The 15,977-nt window shown below is 39.5% G+C and overlaps 1 protein-coding gene across 2 annotated transcripts in view; it reads right to left on the reverse strand.

Annotated features, from left to right (window-relative positions):
• AMOT (angiomotin) overlaps positions 1-15,977 on the reverse strand; it is a 107,661-nt gene that overhangs the window by 21,211 nt on the left and 70,473 nt on the right. For both annotated transcript variants that reach the window (XM_077481312.1, XM_077481393.1), the window contains exon 7: positions 5,313-5,458. In XM_077481312.1, the coding sequence (XP_077337438.1) occupies positions 5,313-5,458 (146 nt within the window). The remainder of the gene's footprint in view (positions 1-5,312; positions 5,459-15,977) is intronic.

Consider the following 15,977-nt stretch of genomic DNA (forward strand, 5'->3'; position numbering starts at 1 on the left):
CCTTTTGCAGACTAACAGGTTTTCCTCAAAGACTGTCCTATATTTGGCTCTATCCATCTTCCCATCAACTGACCAGCTTCAATGTCCCTGCTGAAGAAAAGTGGTTCAGGGTGATGTGCAGTGTTTATTTTTCACCACAAATAGCATTTTGCTTTTAGGCCAAAAAGTAAAATTTTGGACTCATCTGACCAGAGCACCACCTTCCAGGTTTGCCGTGTCCCCCAACATGGCTTCTCACAAACAGGACTTCTTATTGCTTTCTTTCAGCAATGGCTTTCTTCTTGCCACTCTTCCATAAAGGCCAGATTTGTGGAGTGCACAAGTAAATAGTTGTCCTGTGGAAAGATTCTCCCACCTGAATTGTGGATCTCTGCAGCTTCTCCAGGGTTACCATAGCCCTATTGGCTGCTTCTCCCATTAATGCTCTCCTTGCCCGGCCTGTCAGTTTAGGTGGACGACCATGTCTTGGTAGGTTTGCAGTTGTACCATACTCTTTCCATTTTCGGATGATTGATTGAACAATGCCCTGTGAGATGTTCAAAGCGTGCAATATATTCTTATAACCTAACCCTGCTTTAAACTTCTCCTTAACCTCATCCCTGGACAAGTCTGGTGTGTTCCTTGGTCTTCATGATGCCGTTTGTTCACTAAGGTTCTGTAACAAATCTCTGAGGGCTTCACAGTACAGCTGTATTTATACGGAGATTAAACTACACACAGGTGGACTCTATTTACTAAAATTAGGCGACTTCTGAAGGCAATTGGTTCCACTACATTTTAGTTAGGGGTATCAGAGTAAAGAATACAAATGGACACCACACTTTTTTAGATATTTGTAAAAAAAAATTGAAAACCATTTATCATTTTCCTTCCACTTCACAATTATGTGCCACTTTGTGTTGGTCTTTCCCATAAAAGACCAATAAAATACAATAAAGTTTTTGGTTGTAATATGACAATGCGGACAATTTCAAGGGGGTAGGAATACTTTTTCAAAGCACTGAATACTGTAAAGTTATGCTTTGCAAACAGGAATCCCCTCCTACTTGCACATGAGCTAAACCAAGAGCCTAACGTGTAAAATGGCACTTATACTGTGTACTGATATGATTATTTCTGTACCTTTTATGGTACAGTTCTAGTATGCAAAGAATCCAGTATATCCCAAGTCCTTGCCAAGATAAGTCTCTTTTAGACAGCACTTGACAGAACTATGAGAGGAATCCCCTGTGTTTATACTGGCTGCTCAGGATACCTCTTATGGTATAAGGCTGGCAAGCAATACCAGTCCATCACAAAGTCATATCTGTCATCAAGCAAAGCAAAACAAAAAGACATAACCAAGTGCATGCCATTGGCATTCTCTGGGTATCCCTTAACCCTTGCATTTTTCACTTTAGGCTAATCAAAGTCAGATGCTCTTCATCTAATCTGACAGAGCTTGAGCTATTTTGCAAAGAATGGGCAAAAATTTCACTCTAGATGTGTAAAGCTGGTATAGACATACCCCAAACGATTTGCAGCTGTAATTGCAGCGAAAGGTGGTTCTGCAAAGTATTGACTCACATAAAATCCCAATAAAATACATTTATGTTTTTGGTTGCAACATGACTAAAATGTGGAAAATGTCAAGGGGTATGAATACTTTTTCAAGACACCATTCATATTTAGATGACTTGGTTAACCCAAAATTGTACCAAAAGTAAAAAGCTGAACTCTGGGGGGGGGGGGGGGGGGGGAACCCTACAGTGCCTCTCCTTCCCCAACCTCTTCACCCACTGCAAGGTTTACAATGCATCCGGAAAGTATTCACAGCTCTTTGCTTTACCACATTTTGTTATGTTACAGCCTTATTCCAAAATGGATTAAATTCATTATTTTCCTTTAAAATTCTACAAACAATACCCCATAATGACAAAGCAAAAGAATTTTGATTGAAATCTTTGCAAAATTATAAAAAAAAATAAAAAAAATCACAAGTACATAAGTATTCAAAAGCCTTTGTGCAATACTTTGGCACCAATTACAGCCTCATGTCCTTTTGAGTATGATGCTACAAGCTTGGCATGCCTATTTTTGGGCAGTTTCTCCCTTTCTTCTTTGCAGGAACTCTCAAGCTCCATCAGGTTGGATGGGGAGTGTCAGTGCACAGCCATTTTCAGATCTCTCCAGAGATGTTCAATCGGGTTCAAGTCTGGGCTCCGGCTGGGTCATTCAAGGAAATTCACAGAGTTGTCCCGTAACCACTCCTTTATCTTGATTGTGTGCTTAGGGTTGTTATCCTGTTGGAAGATGAACCTTTGCCCCTGTCTGAGGTCCACAGTGCTCTGGAGCAGGTTCACATTAAGGACGTTTCTGTACATTGCTACATTCATCTTTCACTTGATCCTGCCCCTGAAAAACATCCCCACAGTATGATGCTGCACCACCATGCTGCACTGTAGGGATGGTATTGGCCAGGTGATGAGCAGTGCCTGGTTTCCTCCAGACATGACACTTGCCATTCAGGCCAAAGAGATTAATCTTTGTTTCATCAGACCAGAGAATTTTGTTTCTCATGGTCAGAGTCCTTCAGGTGTCTTTTGGCAAACTCCAGGCAGGATGTCACCTGCCTTTTACGGAGGAGAGGCTTCTGTCTTTACACTCTACCATACAAGCCTGATTGGCGGAGTGCTGCAGAGATGGTTGAATTTTCTGGAAAGTTCTCCTCTCTCCACAGAGAAACACTGGAGCTCTGGCAGAGTGACCACCAGGTTCTTGGTCATCTCCTTAAGGCCCTTTACTCCCAATCGCTCAATTTGGCCAGGTGGTCCACTCTAGGAAGTATCCTGATGGTTCCAAATGTCTATTTATGGAGGATGGAGGCCACTGTTCTCATTGGGACCTTTAATTCTGCACCCTTCCTCAGATCTGTGCCTCAATACAATCCAAAGGTCTACGGACAATTCCTTGGACTTCATAGCTTGATTTTTGACGTGCATGGTTAACTCAGACCTTATATAGACAGGTGTATGCCTTTCCAAATCGGGTCCAATCAACTGAATTTACCACAGGTGGACACCAATCAAGTTGTAGAATCATCTTGAGGATGATCAGTGGAAACAGGATGCACCTCAGTGGAAACAGGATGCACCTGAGCTCAAATTTGAGTGCCATGGCAAAGGCTGTGAGAATACTTATGTACATATGATTTTTGTGTTTATTTTTACTACATTTGCAAAGATTTCAAACAAAAGTTCTTTCACGTTGTCATCATGGAGTATTGCTTGTAACATAAAATGTGGAAAAAGTGAAGCGCTGTGAATACATTCCAGATGCACTGTAAATGATTATGTGCCCGTTTTCCACATTCCAAGGCTACCTGCATATTGGTAGCATTGATGTACAACTCAAGGAGCCATGTTTTATGGTTTATTAGATTATGTATGCTTGCTATTGGCTACTAGTGGGCCTACTTGCATGGTTTATGGTTTGTACCTTTTATATTTTTTCTGATAACTAATAGAAGTAGATTAAACCTAAAATCCACTTCAGTGTATATCGGCAATCATTACAATGACAAAATCTGCTTTATCATAATGAAAGACATGACCAATTACTCATTTTGGTATCCGTTTCACTTTGCAGCCTTCCTGGTCCATGGAAAGCTTCCTATGTTATGGTGTTCATCAGCATGGCTCAATCAGCTCAACGGGATGGCTCGATAAAATACTTAAACTGCTTTGCCTGGTTCAAATGCCATCAATACTTTAAAATAAACTGCTAAAACAATTTAAATACAGATAGCCAATATAAAAATGCCAAGTTGATCATGTTATGCAGAAATTAGAAGCCTTAGTCAACATATTGCTTATTGTAGTAGTACAAGTAGGATGGTTAAAAAGGTATACACCGGAGTTGGGATTATTTATGTCAGTATTCTGATCAGTAGCTTTCCTCTCATTGTGGAATGTTCCGAAGGGTTTGACGTTTTCCAGACCATAAAGCAAGAAAATAAAAATGCTACATTTTCAGCTCTAGAGAATTCCTAAGTCCTAGACATTACCCAGACTCCCAGTCGAGTAATTATAAACCTCTCCAACCCTCTCTTTCAAAACAGCCTCAACCTTGGTCGTTTTCTAAATATCCAATGACTATTGAAGAAGTCAATTCAGATTGAGACTGAGCTTCATTAGAAGACAGGAGCCAGGAGTATGAAAAACATTGTACAGCTTCAAGTAGCACAAGTGGCAGAATTGCCCAGGAATGTGTAGGATGAGAAGAAGCAGGATTTTATAAACTTGTGCTCCGGCACTTAACACAGAATAGCAGGCAAATGATTAAATTCACAGAAGCACCACGTGTCATCTCAACTGTATTCAGTTTTGAGATTCACACACTCTACCAGTTCAGCAGGGACCGCCCTACATTCGAACCATGTATTGGCAGCCCGATTGATCGGTACAACCAGACGGTCAGATTTTTCATGAAATTGCCAGCAGTTATAGCTGCAAACAGTAATCAGCATGTGTTTTTCCAGCCGGGACGGATCATCTTCCAGGGGAACATAATAGCTCTGTGGGAGGGATTCCTCCATCAACACTCAATGTTGATGGGGTAATCAAGAGATTCTTTCCTGCAACCCTTTGTTGCAGGAAATAAAATCGCACCATCTATGGCCCACTTTAGAGGATGACCTGCAACTTCATCTTTCAGGTTACAACCTCTAGTCTGCTTACTGGATTATGAAAGAACATCAACTACTAATGAAGTCCTGTCCATGCTCACTGCATTGTCTAATCCCCACTCATTTTGCAGGGTAAACCAATCTAGGCAACGATTAAATGAGGCTTCCCCTTTGCTCTGATACTTATTATTTTCTAATAAATCCCTTTCTAAAAAGGTTTTTAAGCTTTTCTGTGCAGTCACATGCCCACAAAGCTCTGGCTAGTCCCTTTACTGTGGAAGGACCAACAACAGCACTGAATTCTATATACCTGTGATGGTAATCCGCTGCTGACCAAAGCTCTCAGGGTTGTTGAAGCATTGTCAGTCACCCAGCAGTCACAGAAAGAGGAGAGAGGAACATATTTTTTACCAAATTAAAAGCATCACTGAACTAAATTGAAGGCTGGCACCATAATATTAAATCATCCTTGGCCCAAAGGTTTATGGCTGGACCAATTATACCAGGCAAATGTCTACACAATATGAAACCAAAACACATCACACTTCAAACTAAACATACATTTAGCAACACAATTATTGCTGGTAAGATACGGGGACAACTTAAAAAGGGAAATCCAAATTTGGGAAAACAATCAAAAACGTACTTCTTCCTCCAGTTTCACCACCTTGCCTTGCGCATTGTTTAGGGCCTGGTCTCGAATCTCAATATGTCTTCTTTGATCTTCATTCATAGAACGTAAAGATGACATCTCCATTTCCAGCTTCTCTTTTTCTCTCTGGAGTTCCTTGTCTGTAAACATACAAACGAGAAAATGTACAGATTTTCAAAAAGTTCCTAAAACTTGACAGATAAAAGACATTTTACCTCAATCTTAAAAATCATTTAGTTTTTAGGGTATAACGACATCTTTTGTACTGTTATCTAAAAGGATGTCATTTGTAGGAATTAACCAACAGACAGGAGTAAACTAGATTTAACCAAGATGTAAAGGAGAGTTCAGGGGTGCCCAACCTTTTTAAGAGTGAGGGCCACTTAAGCAACTTGGTAACAAGTCGTTGGGCCACAATGAGCGGAGCGGGTGGATGACAGGTCATGGCTACTCTATAGGCCCTCCGATCCACCTAGATGGAAGGGGACAAATTCCCTTCTATTTTTTTTTTTTATCGGATTTTTAGGATTGGAGGCAAGCGGGAGTAAATGGTCAAAAGTCTGTTTACATCTGCCGCTCTAGAGATGAATTGAGGGTCCGATTGGCTAGGGCCGATCATGTGAAAAGGGCCAAAACTGCTTTCACACTGATGTGCTGCGGTTTACCCACACCATGGGTGCAGGGTAGTGCACCGGTGTCTATCCTGTGGGTTAACTGAACTTTGCCAAAGACTCTGCCTGTGGCAAAAGCCGGCGCTGTACAGGAAGCATTGGCTTATGTGGCTCTGCTCTGCAGCCGCTTTCTTCCTCTACCACCAGCTTCATTCACAACACTGATGCTGTGGTATGACGGGTCGGCAACCTGTGATCTGGGCTTGCTAACCTGCCAATCCAGAGCAGGAGGTCGTGGGCCACATCAGAGGGCTTTGCGGGCCACATGTGGCCCCCAGGCCACTGGTTGGCCACCCCTGCCCTAGTCATTCTGTAGATTATAAAGCTGGCCATACATTGGAATGTACCTTTTTAACGGATGGGATCGCTTGGTTGAATTTTTCCATTAGCAAAATATTTTACTGCAGACCTTGTCAAACACATACAGTGGAAGGATATATGAGCTAGAGACCATACAACCAATATACATATGCATGTCCTGGTTATTCTATGTGCAAAAGGAAGAGCTGAATAAGAAAATGGATTCAAAACTTTCCTAAGTACTAGACTTTTCAGACTGTAGACACCAGTCTCCTGCCCCAAACATTTTTTTGTCAAGCATGATCAGATGGCATAATTATTTGCAGCACACAACATAAATCAACAATAGCCAAAGTACAAGAATTACTTCTGCATTCATTTATTACTTATAAGTTATTTCCCTATTCTGTGGCAGTAAACTTAATTTAGGTATGTTGAGTCGTAAGACTGAAAAACCATCTTGTAACTCATGCTAGGAGTTGGTATAAAATTCCCATCACAATCACGTGCAATACCCATCATTTTGCAAGAGTGGGCACAGCAGTGTTTAAACGGCTGTCATTGTTCATTCAAGGTCCTCCCTTAGTGCCAATCCTTTGACTCATACAGTTAAAATGTAATTATAAACATCATCAACATCCCTCTATATTCAACTATGTATAAAACAAACATCTGGGTGTGTGCTCGAGAAATGGGTGTAATTCTGTGATAACCCAGGGACATAAATTAACAAGAGAGAGAGCAAACTCCTAACTGGGCATTAGTTGGAAGAAGTTTCACCAGGTTCATTTCACCACCTCTACTGTTCCCCAAATTTTAGAGAACACGAAAAGGTCATTTGTTTTTGCTTTTTTTTAAAGTTCATATTTCCTATACTAGGGCTCACTTTATTCCAATAAAACAAATTATTATTATTATTATTATTATTATTAACGATTTATATAGCACCAACAGTTTACGCAGCGATTTACAATGTATAGGGGAGACAAACACAATTACAGTACAATAGGTACAAATGAATCCATCATTCATTTCAACCATGCAAATGTGGATGTACTAACAGCACAGGATGCCAGCTATTACATTCATCAGCCATGATGCCTCTTTAGTGGCCCTCTTTGATTGAGTCACTTTGTAACTAGGGGTGTGGCTTCTCTGAGTTTTGAGCCAAGCTCCACCCACCTTGCTCTCCCCAGTCCAAAAGTGTGATCATAATGCCCCAGATGTGTTCTCATATAACAATTCAGTAGGGATACACAATAGAGTCTGTTCAATACTAAAAAAAACAAATCTAATATCTTGGAGGTTTGTCTGGTTAATAAAAGTTATTAGGCATTAGGTATCCAGTCATGGGCAAAACGTTCTGACACTAAAACAATAAAGATTGTGAGCAATCACTGACCTTAAAAGAGAAGTACTTTTTTTTTTAAACCAAACATACTTACCCTAGGTGGATGCAACAGTGGGCTTCACCCGGTTGTCTGCTGAAACTGGGTCACAGGAGTGCAGAACAAACCGCACTCCTGTGATCCACAGGAGAAATACAGCCAAGCAAACTTTGGCTTTACTTTTCCTTTAAAAGCAGAACTTTGCCCATAAAAGCTTATTAAAAAAGGTTTTCTTTATCAAGAAACATACATTCCACATGAATAAACTATGCTACCTAAATTAGTACTGTATATGCTGCAAATTGCCTCCAGCATTGCTCTCTTTTCCTGGAGGCTGCCATTTTGCTGAAGCCCAGAGCCCCTACACAGCAGTAAAGCTTGGCACTGCCATCAGATCAGCCTGTAGCAGTTGTGATTTTCAAGCCCACTGCTCAAAATAAGAGAACTGAGGCTGTTGCAGCGCACTGGATTTTTTAAATTATAAGCACTTATTTTGAATGTTTTACATCGCTATAACGGCAAAAGAGGCCAGCATGATGCCATCCATCAGGTCTTAAGTTTCTGACAAATGTTCCACTTTAATATTCCAATCACCAAAGTATGAAGGAAGCTGAACTATTGCATATGTATTCTTTTACATATAAAAAAAAAAAATAAGTAGTATAATTTGTAAGGAAGAGAATTTTAAATGTGAACAGTATTTTTACCAAAAGAAAAATCCTGTATAGACCCAGCTACAGCCAAGACAGAGCGATAATTTGAGTGGAGACCAAAGCAAATCGGGCTGTAGTGCTCAATGCGAGGAGCTATTAACCAAAGTAAACTGAGTGAACATGTATTATGGAAGTACCATACAACCTGGGAAAGATGAGATGAGTATATTATATTTTTTATATATATATATATATAAAAAATATATATATATATATAAAAAAAAAAATATATATATATATATATATATATATATATATATATATATATATATATATATATATATATATACACATATACACACACACACACACACATATATATATATATATATATACATACATACATACATACATACATACATACATACACACACACACACACACACAAACACAAACACCTTCCACTACAGAATGTAGGCCAACAAAAAAAGCTTACAAAGTGTAGATCAGCCTTTCTCAACCTTTTCAACACAGAGGAACCCTTGAAATAGTTCTCCGGCCTCGGGGGAACACCTGCTAAAAATGAGAAATCTACAACTCATGATACAATAGTGTGATGGTCAGTTGGACAAATGGTCCTTACACTTGTGGTCATTGGGAAGAATTGCCTCCTTACAGATATCGAAAAATATCAATGGTGTCAGTGGGAACTTACTTGAGAGGTAGAAATTGCCCAATGCTGAAGGAACCCCTAGCAACCTCTGGAGGAACCCTGATTGAGAATCACTGGTGTAGATCATGGAAAGCACTAACTGTCTCAGACATTTCTTGTTCAGTCTAAAAGTTTTCACATGGCCTTGGAAGTTAACTTGGGGATACCACCGAAAAAAGTTTACAGTGTTTCTTTAATTCTAATGGGACTGTAATGTGTGGGGACATTTCAAATGCAAACGTTATTTAGCAAAGTTCAATAAAACTTTAAGAGGAAGTAACATTTATGAACCCAGTTTGTAGACTAGAATTAGAACACGAAGGCAAGGACAAGGCTGAAGAATGAGGCAAACACTGAAAGTAGGAAGTCAGAACAAGAAAACGATCTGTACATCATTCAATTAGTGCACACAGCACTGCTGATAAGTGACAGGATCATTGACATTACAGACATTACTTTGTGAAGGAGAAATGAACAGTATCTAAACAGAAGATCTAGTAACACTAGTCCCTGCAGCCATTAACACCCAGTCACTGACAGACCAGTATAGCTACATTCCACACACTACGGCAGTGGGAGGATGGTGAATCAGGGCAAAGGATTACATGAGAACAAGGCCGTGCCACTTCTAAAGAACTATGTGAGAAGCTTTCATCTTTGCGTGTCCACCAAAACGTGACACCAACAAAACTAATTGCTGCAATTTCACTGGCAGCTAACAGGTAGCTGTGGGAAACCTTTGTTTAAAAAAAAATTAAAAAAAACACTCCACTTCTGAGTGGATAACAAACATACAAAAAGCCAAACCGGGTACTGAAGAACAATAAGAAAGTTTAAAAAAAAAAAAAAAAAAAAAAAAAAAACTTAACCAAGTTCACCAACTTCTTGTCCAAAGTGGTCAATGTGATTCTTGAAGGTTTATCAAAATGTAAGGTACTTGGGTAAGGAGTAATGTGGGTGTTGAAGAGCCCTTTCACACATGTACCCCGACTGACTCACAGGTGCCTTTTTGGTGTGCTTTTGAAAAACTGCACCAAAGATGCAGCATGCAGGATTTTTCATAGCTCAGCACACCTGCAGTGTGAACAGTTACATAGGAATTGTTTTCATGCTCTTTTTTTGCCCTGGAAAAGCTTGGCATAAGTGCACCAGTTTTGAAAGGGGTATTTAAAAAAAAAAAAAAAAACTAAATGTGATATTACTATATTCATATGGGTGGAGAACAATAAAACACACAAATATTTCATAGCTCAGTATTAACCACATAAAACCGACCATATTAGCTCTGAAAATGCCAGTGAGGGCTGCAACATCTGCGATGTATTCACTTAAACAGTAAAGCTGGTTGTACACAATCTAATGCCGCGTACACACGACAGGACTTAAGTCCGGCAGACTTTCGACGGAGTTCTGACGGAGTTCTGACAGAGTTCTGACAGAGTTCTGACGGAGTTCTGACAGAGTTCTGACAGAGTTCTGACAGAGTTCTGACAGAGTTCTGACAGAGTTCTGACAGAGTTCTGACAGAGTTCTGACAGAGTTCTGACAGAGTTCTGACAGAGTTCTGACAGAGTTCTGACAGAGTTCTGACAGAGTTCTGACAGAGTTCTGACAGAGTTCTGACAGAGTTCTGACAGAGTTCTGACAGAGTTCTGACAGAGTTCTGACAGAGTTCTGACAGAGTTCTGACAGAGTTCTGACAGAGTTCTGACAGAGTTCTGACAGAGTTCTGACAGAGTTCTGACGGACTTTCCGAATGAACGGACTTGGCCACACACAATCACACCAAAGTCCGACGGATTTGAACGTGATGACGTATGACTGGACTAGAATAAGGAAGTTCATAGCCAGTAGCCAATAGCTGCCCTAGCGTCGGTTTTAGTCCGTCAGACTAGCACACACACGAGCGGATTTCTGGGTCTGGCAGAGTTCTGTCGGAAAAATTTGAAACATGTTCCATTTCTAAAGTCTGTCAGACTTTTGCAAATCAAAAGTCCGCTGCAGCCCACACACGTTCGAATAGTCTGCCGGAATCATTCCGTCAGACTTTTGATGTTGAAAAGTCTGGTCGTGTGTACGGGGCATAATATTACATTTAAACTATGTTTGGCCAGAATAACTTCCATTTGTGTTGCAAGAACCCACCGGAATGGGTAGAATTGAAATGTAGGGTCTAGTACAACTCATTGGTTTGTGTAATCTACATATATTGAATCTGTTCTATACATAAGTTAGAGAAAAACAGCACTTTGTGTATTCAAGCTAAAAAGAGCATAACTTGTATTTTTTCATTATTTTTACCAATAAAAAACGTCAGGTTATGAATGTACAGCTTAGGTCTGTGCCTTGCAATTTTACGATTTGTAATTTATTGTTTTTCTCCCATTTACGTCCTTTCCTAGTACAGGACTGTTATGCTCATAAGCCTGATAACAAACCTAGATCTCTACATGTACTCTACAGCATACAAATGACCACTTCTGAACCCCAACAATTGCACGAAGGCAATCATTACTGAAGAACATACAAATATAGAACAGGGGAAGAGGTAACCAACCTCACGGGACTTTTAAGGGCATCGATATTGTATAATATAGGGAGGACCCTTAGGGATAAAACCACAATAGTCCAAAGATAAAAAATCTCAAAGTTTATTACAAAGAAGAAAATAAACAAAATATGCTAAAAACACCAGTTATATGGCGATAAGGCCAATTGGTGCAAAGTAAGAAGAAGGGACTTACATAATTGCAAAGGGGCACCAATTGATTAGTAATGCTGAAATTACAACAAAGCCCCGGGCACCCGTACAAGCCAGGTCCAGAAATACCCGATAATAACCATAAATAACAAAAAGATTTTTAGTGTTTATAGAGGCTTCCTAACTGGGTTTAGACGCTCCCATTTATCTATTGCTGAGCCCCCCCCCCCCCCCCCTTGGGTGTTTTTTCTATTCGGATTATCAGTGATTGATTGGCTCTTTGTAAACCTGATGCAGGTTTAGAGCGAAATTTCCCAGGTTTTTTGATCTTTGACTATTCAGATGCCCTTATTTCTGTATAATGTGATCACCTTTTTTTTGCCTAATTTATGTCTATATATGGTATTTTCTGGAACATTTTTTGTAATGTTTTATATACATTTCTGTATCTAATCTATTATGTGTCTATCCATACTGCACTACAATGTTATATTCATACAAAGCTCCTGATGAAACTCGTTTTGAGTGAAACATGTCGAGCATCCTTTAAATTATATTGATTGAGTTCAAAAGAAATTCTTCAAAATCATTGTGTATTGGATGGATCTTTACACATGGTGTTTTTTAGCATATTTTGTTTATTTTCTTCTTTGTAATAAACTTTGAGATTTTTTATCTTTGGTCTATTGTTGTTTGATCCCTAAGGGTCCTCCCTATATTATACAATATCGATACCCTTAAAAGTCCTGTGAGGTTGGTTACCTCTTCCCCTGTTCTATATTTGTATATTTATTTGGGATGTGGTATCGTTTGATTTGGTGGCTCCACCTCGGTTCTGTAAATTACTGAAGAACAACTGCTATTGTACCCGATGCTGTGCTACTGTATCTATAGTCTTTTACAGATATGAGCCATAAGGGAACGGTCAGAGGATGTACATACAAACCTGTCAGGAACCTGGCAGAGATGCCAACCACCTATTGCCCAAGTGTGGCATTTAGTGCTGGAGGGACCGTTTTACATAAGAGCTTATTTCCGCTATGATGCTACAAAGAAATTTTCACATTGTTTCTTCATTACACAATACTACAGATGGCCTTTAAAATTAAATATTTTAAATTACTTTCCATTATGTACATCACTGCACAGAAGAATGCATGGCAAAGGCAGTATCTTGTTGTCATTGCTCACGAGAGTATGTGCACTTAATGGGACTCAGAAATTCTTATGGCTGAAATTTTAATTAGTCTAGTTGAAAAATGAGTCAGGACATGGTGAAAGTTGACCGACTGGATTCTCCCATGGTCCAGTAAAAGTTAAATATAATAATTTTTCTAACTTTCCACACTAGATTGGTTTGCTACACAAAGTTGTACACCACTGGTAAAGGCAAGCCTTATGCCCAATGTGGGATAATATAAAAAAAAAAAAAAAAAAAAAAAAAAAACTGACCCCCCCCCCCCCCCCCCTTCCTCTCTAATTAAAATTTTCCTTCCAATCCTATCAGTCACAAAAGACATGACCATTATACAGATAGACATTGGTTTGCAATACTCATACAATACAGTCATTCCACAATTCCTTTTCTTTTTCAAAACACACATTCAAATTTCTTCATGCAGTATTCATACTGGCCATACCTCTGGAGTCCCAGAAACATAAGGCAGCACATTTAATGTGGTTCCTATGTAGAGCCTCAACTCTGGACTTGACTGACAATGTTCAATGAAAGAAGACATAACACAAACACAACTGATTAACGGCCAGTTCACACCACATGCAGTCCAGTGTGTTTTTTTTTTCTGCATTAAAAATGCATGGAAAAGTAGGTTATATGGTTTTCAATGGCATAGTTCACACCAGTGCTTGCAGTACCAATGCGTTCCGGTAAAAATTATAATAGGACATGCTGCATTTTTCCTGCACTGAAATGCTCTAAAGTGCATCAAAAACGCACTGGAATGCACCAAAAAACGCACTGTAACACATGACCTTATTTAAGGTTAGGACAAAACAAAGGGGGGGGGGGGGGGAATTGCACTGACTGCATCAAAAACGCACTAAAAACGTATCAAAAATGTGCATGCAGAAAAGCATCTGGAACGCATCCAGACTGCGGTTCTATGGTGTGAACTGGCCCTAAGGCTGGATTCACACCTATGCATTTTTAGTGCTTTTTACATTTTGCAGATTTGCACTACAATCCATCAACCATGGTTTCCTATGGAACATGTTCTGTAGTGCAAATCTGCAAAATGCAATAAGCACTAAAAATGCATAGGTATGAATCAGGCCTTAATCTGCGAATGTCCCCATCTCAGTGTAAACGTGTATATTTTCAGGCACACGTGAAGAATAAGCTTGCATTCACACCGCGGCAGAGCATATTCCTAGCGATTTTGAAATGTTTTTTTGTCTGGCATTTTCCAAGCACTTTTCACGGATATCTTCAGAAATCCGTGTCCTGGGCTGGGCAAGAGGAGCTTTTCAGGTGCAAATGCAGGTTTACAGGCACGCCTAATTAGGTCCTTTGGGCCAAAAAAATACCATAGTGGGAGCAAAGGCAAGAAGTTTTAACAAGAAACACAGATGACAGAACATATATAAATATGTCCATCTGCTACAGACAGAAAGCCGGTATATATTGCATACAGTTAGCAATAGAAAAAAAAAGTTTGCATAATTATCTATGAAAATGAGCAACTAGAGAACAAGAATGTTATAGCTAGTACAGCATACAGTCATAATCACAAATTCTGTAAAAGTTCCTCCAGGGTGGAAGGATAAGTAAGGGAAAATTAGCTTGTACTCAAGAGAAATACAGAACTACAGAAGTAAACAGTTTCTTAGTACATGAGACATGGAATATTAATGCACTAGAAAATTAGAGTGGATATGATTTAACCAAATACTAAGGGCTCTTTCACACTGGTGGACTCCGCCAGCTGATCCCCCCTTGTCAGCGGGGGATATCTCCACTGGATCCCTGCCCACTCCGCTTATGCAGAGAGGAAATGGACACAACTCGCTGTCCTCTATGGGCGGTCAGATGTTAAAGTGGAAGTAAACCCTCCTATCGTTTTCAGCCAAGGAAGCTGCCATCTTTGCCTCTGTTTAATCTCCAACTGCCATGATGTTGCACATGTGATCAGTTATGACGCCAGCCATTGGATGGTTTGTAGTTTGGTTGAGAGCACAACCAATGGGAGTGTTACATTTCTGGCACATGCTGTAAATGAAACTGTTTAATGGATGGGTTTACTTCCGCTTTATCTGCCTGTCCATTTACATCGGACTGTCATCCAATCTAAACTATGGATGGGGAATAGATCCCACAGCCGTCTGTTTCTAGCAGATAGGACCAGATGTTGGTGGGTGCAAAAAGATGTCCGTTTACACCCGTCGCTCCATAAAAGGCACCCGATCGGTCCGCCCATGTGAAAAGGGCCTAACTTGGTCTGATACACCCAATGGTAAATAAAAAGAACCCTATGGAATTAAAACAATCAATAAAAGATAAAAAAAAAAATTCACACCAATACTAGTTGTATACTTGATATTGTAAGGTAGGTCAAATAGTGGTAATGTATATCCCATATATGGGAACTGTAGGATTTGTCCTCTCTGAGGGCCAAGTCTTCGTACATTACCGTTATTTGACCTACCTTACAATATCAAGTATACAACTAGTATGGGTGTGAATATTTTTTTTATCTTTATTGATTGTATGATTTTATTGAAGAACCCTATAGAATTAAAACAATCAATAAAAGATAAAAAATATTCACACCAATACTAGTTGTATACTTGATATTGCAAGGTAGGTCAAATAGCGGTAATGTATATCCCATATATGGGAACTGTAGGATTTGTCCTCTGAGGGCCAAGTCTTCGTACATTACTGTTATTTGACCTACCTTACAATATCAAGTATACAACTAGTATTGGTGTGAATATTTTTTTTTATCTTTATTGATTGTATGATTTTAATGAAGAACCCTATGGAATTAAAACAATCAATAAAAGAAAAAATATTCACACCAATACTAGTTGTATACTTGATATTGTAAGGTAGGTCAAATAGCGGTAATGTACAAAGACTTGGCCCTCAGAGAGGACAAATCCTACAGTTCCCATATATGATTGACTAAATGTATGTTAGGCCCTTGAAAGGCATTGAGGTGCTCCGTTCTACTAAATTTCTTTAATGAGGTTTCAAATTTGGGCTCAGAAT

Source organism: Lithobates pipiens, unplaced genomic scaffold (genome assembly GCF_037356315.1).
Source record: "Lithobates pipiens isolate NorthernLeopardFrog02 unplaced genomic scaffold, aLitPip1_a1.2 Scaffold_1, whole genome shotgun sequence".
Lineage (NCBI taxonomy): Eukaryota > Metazoa > Chordata > Amphibia > Anura > Ranidae > Lithobates > Lithobates pipiens.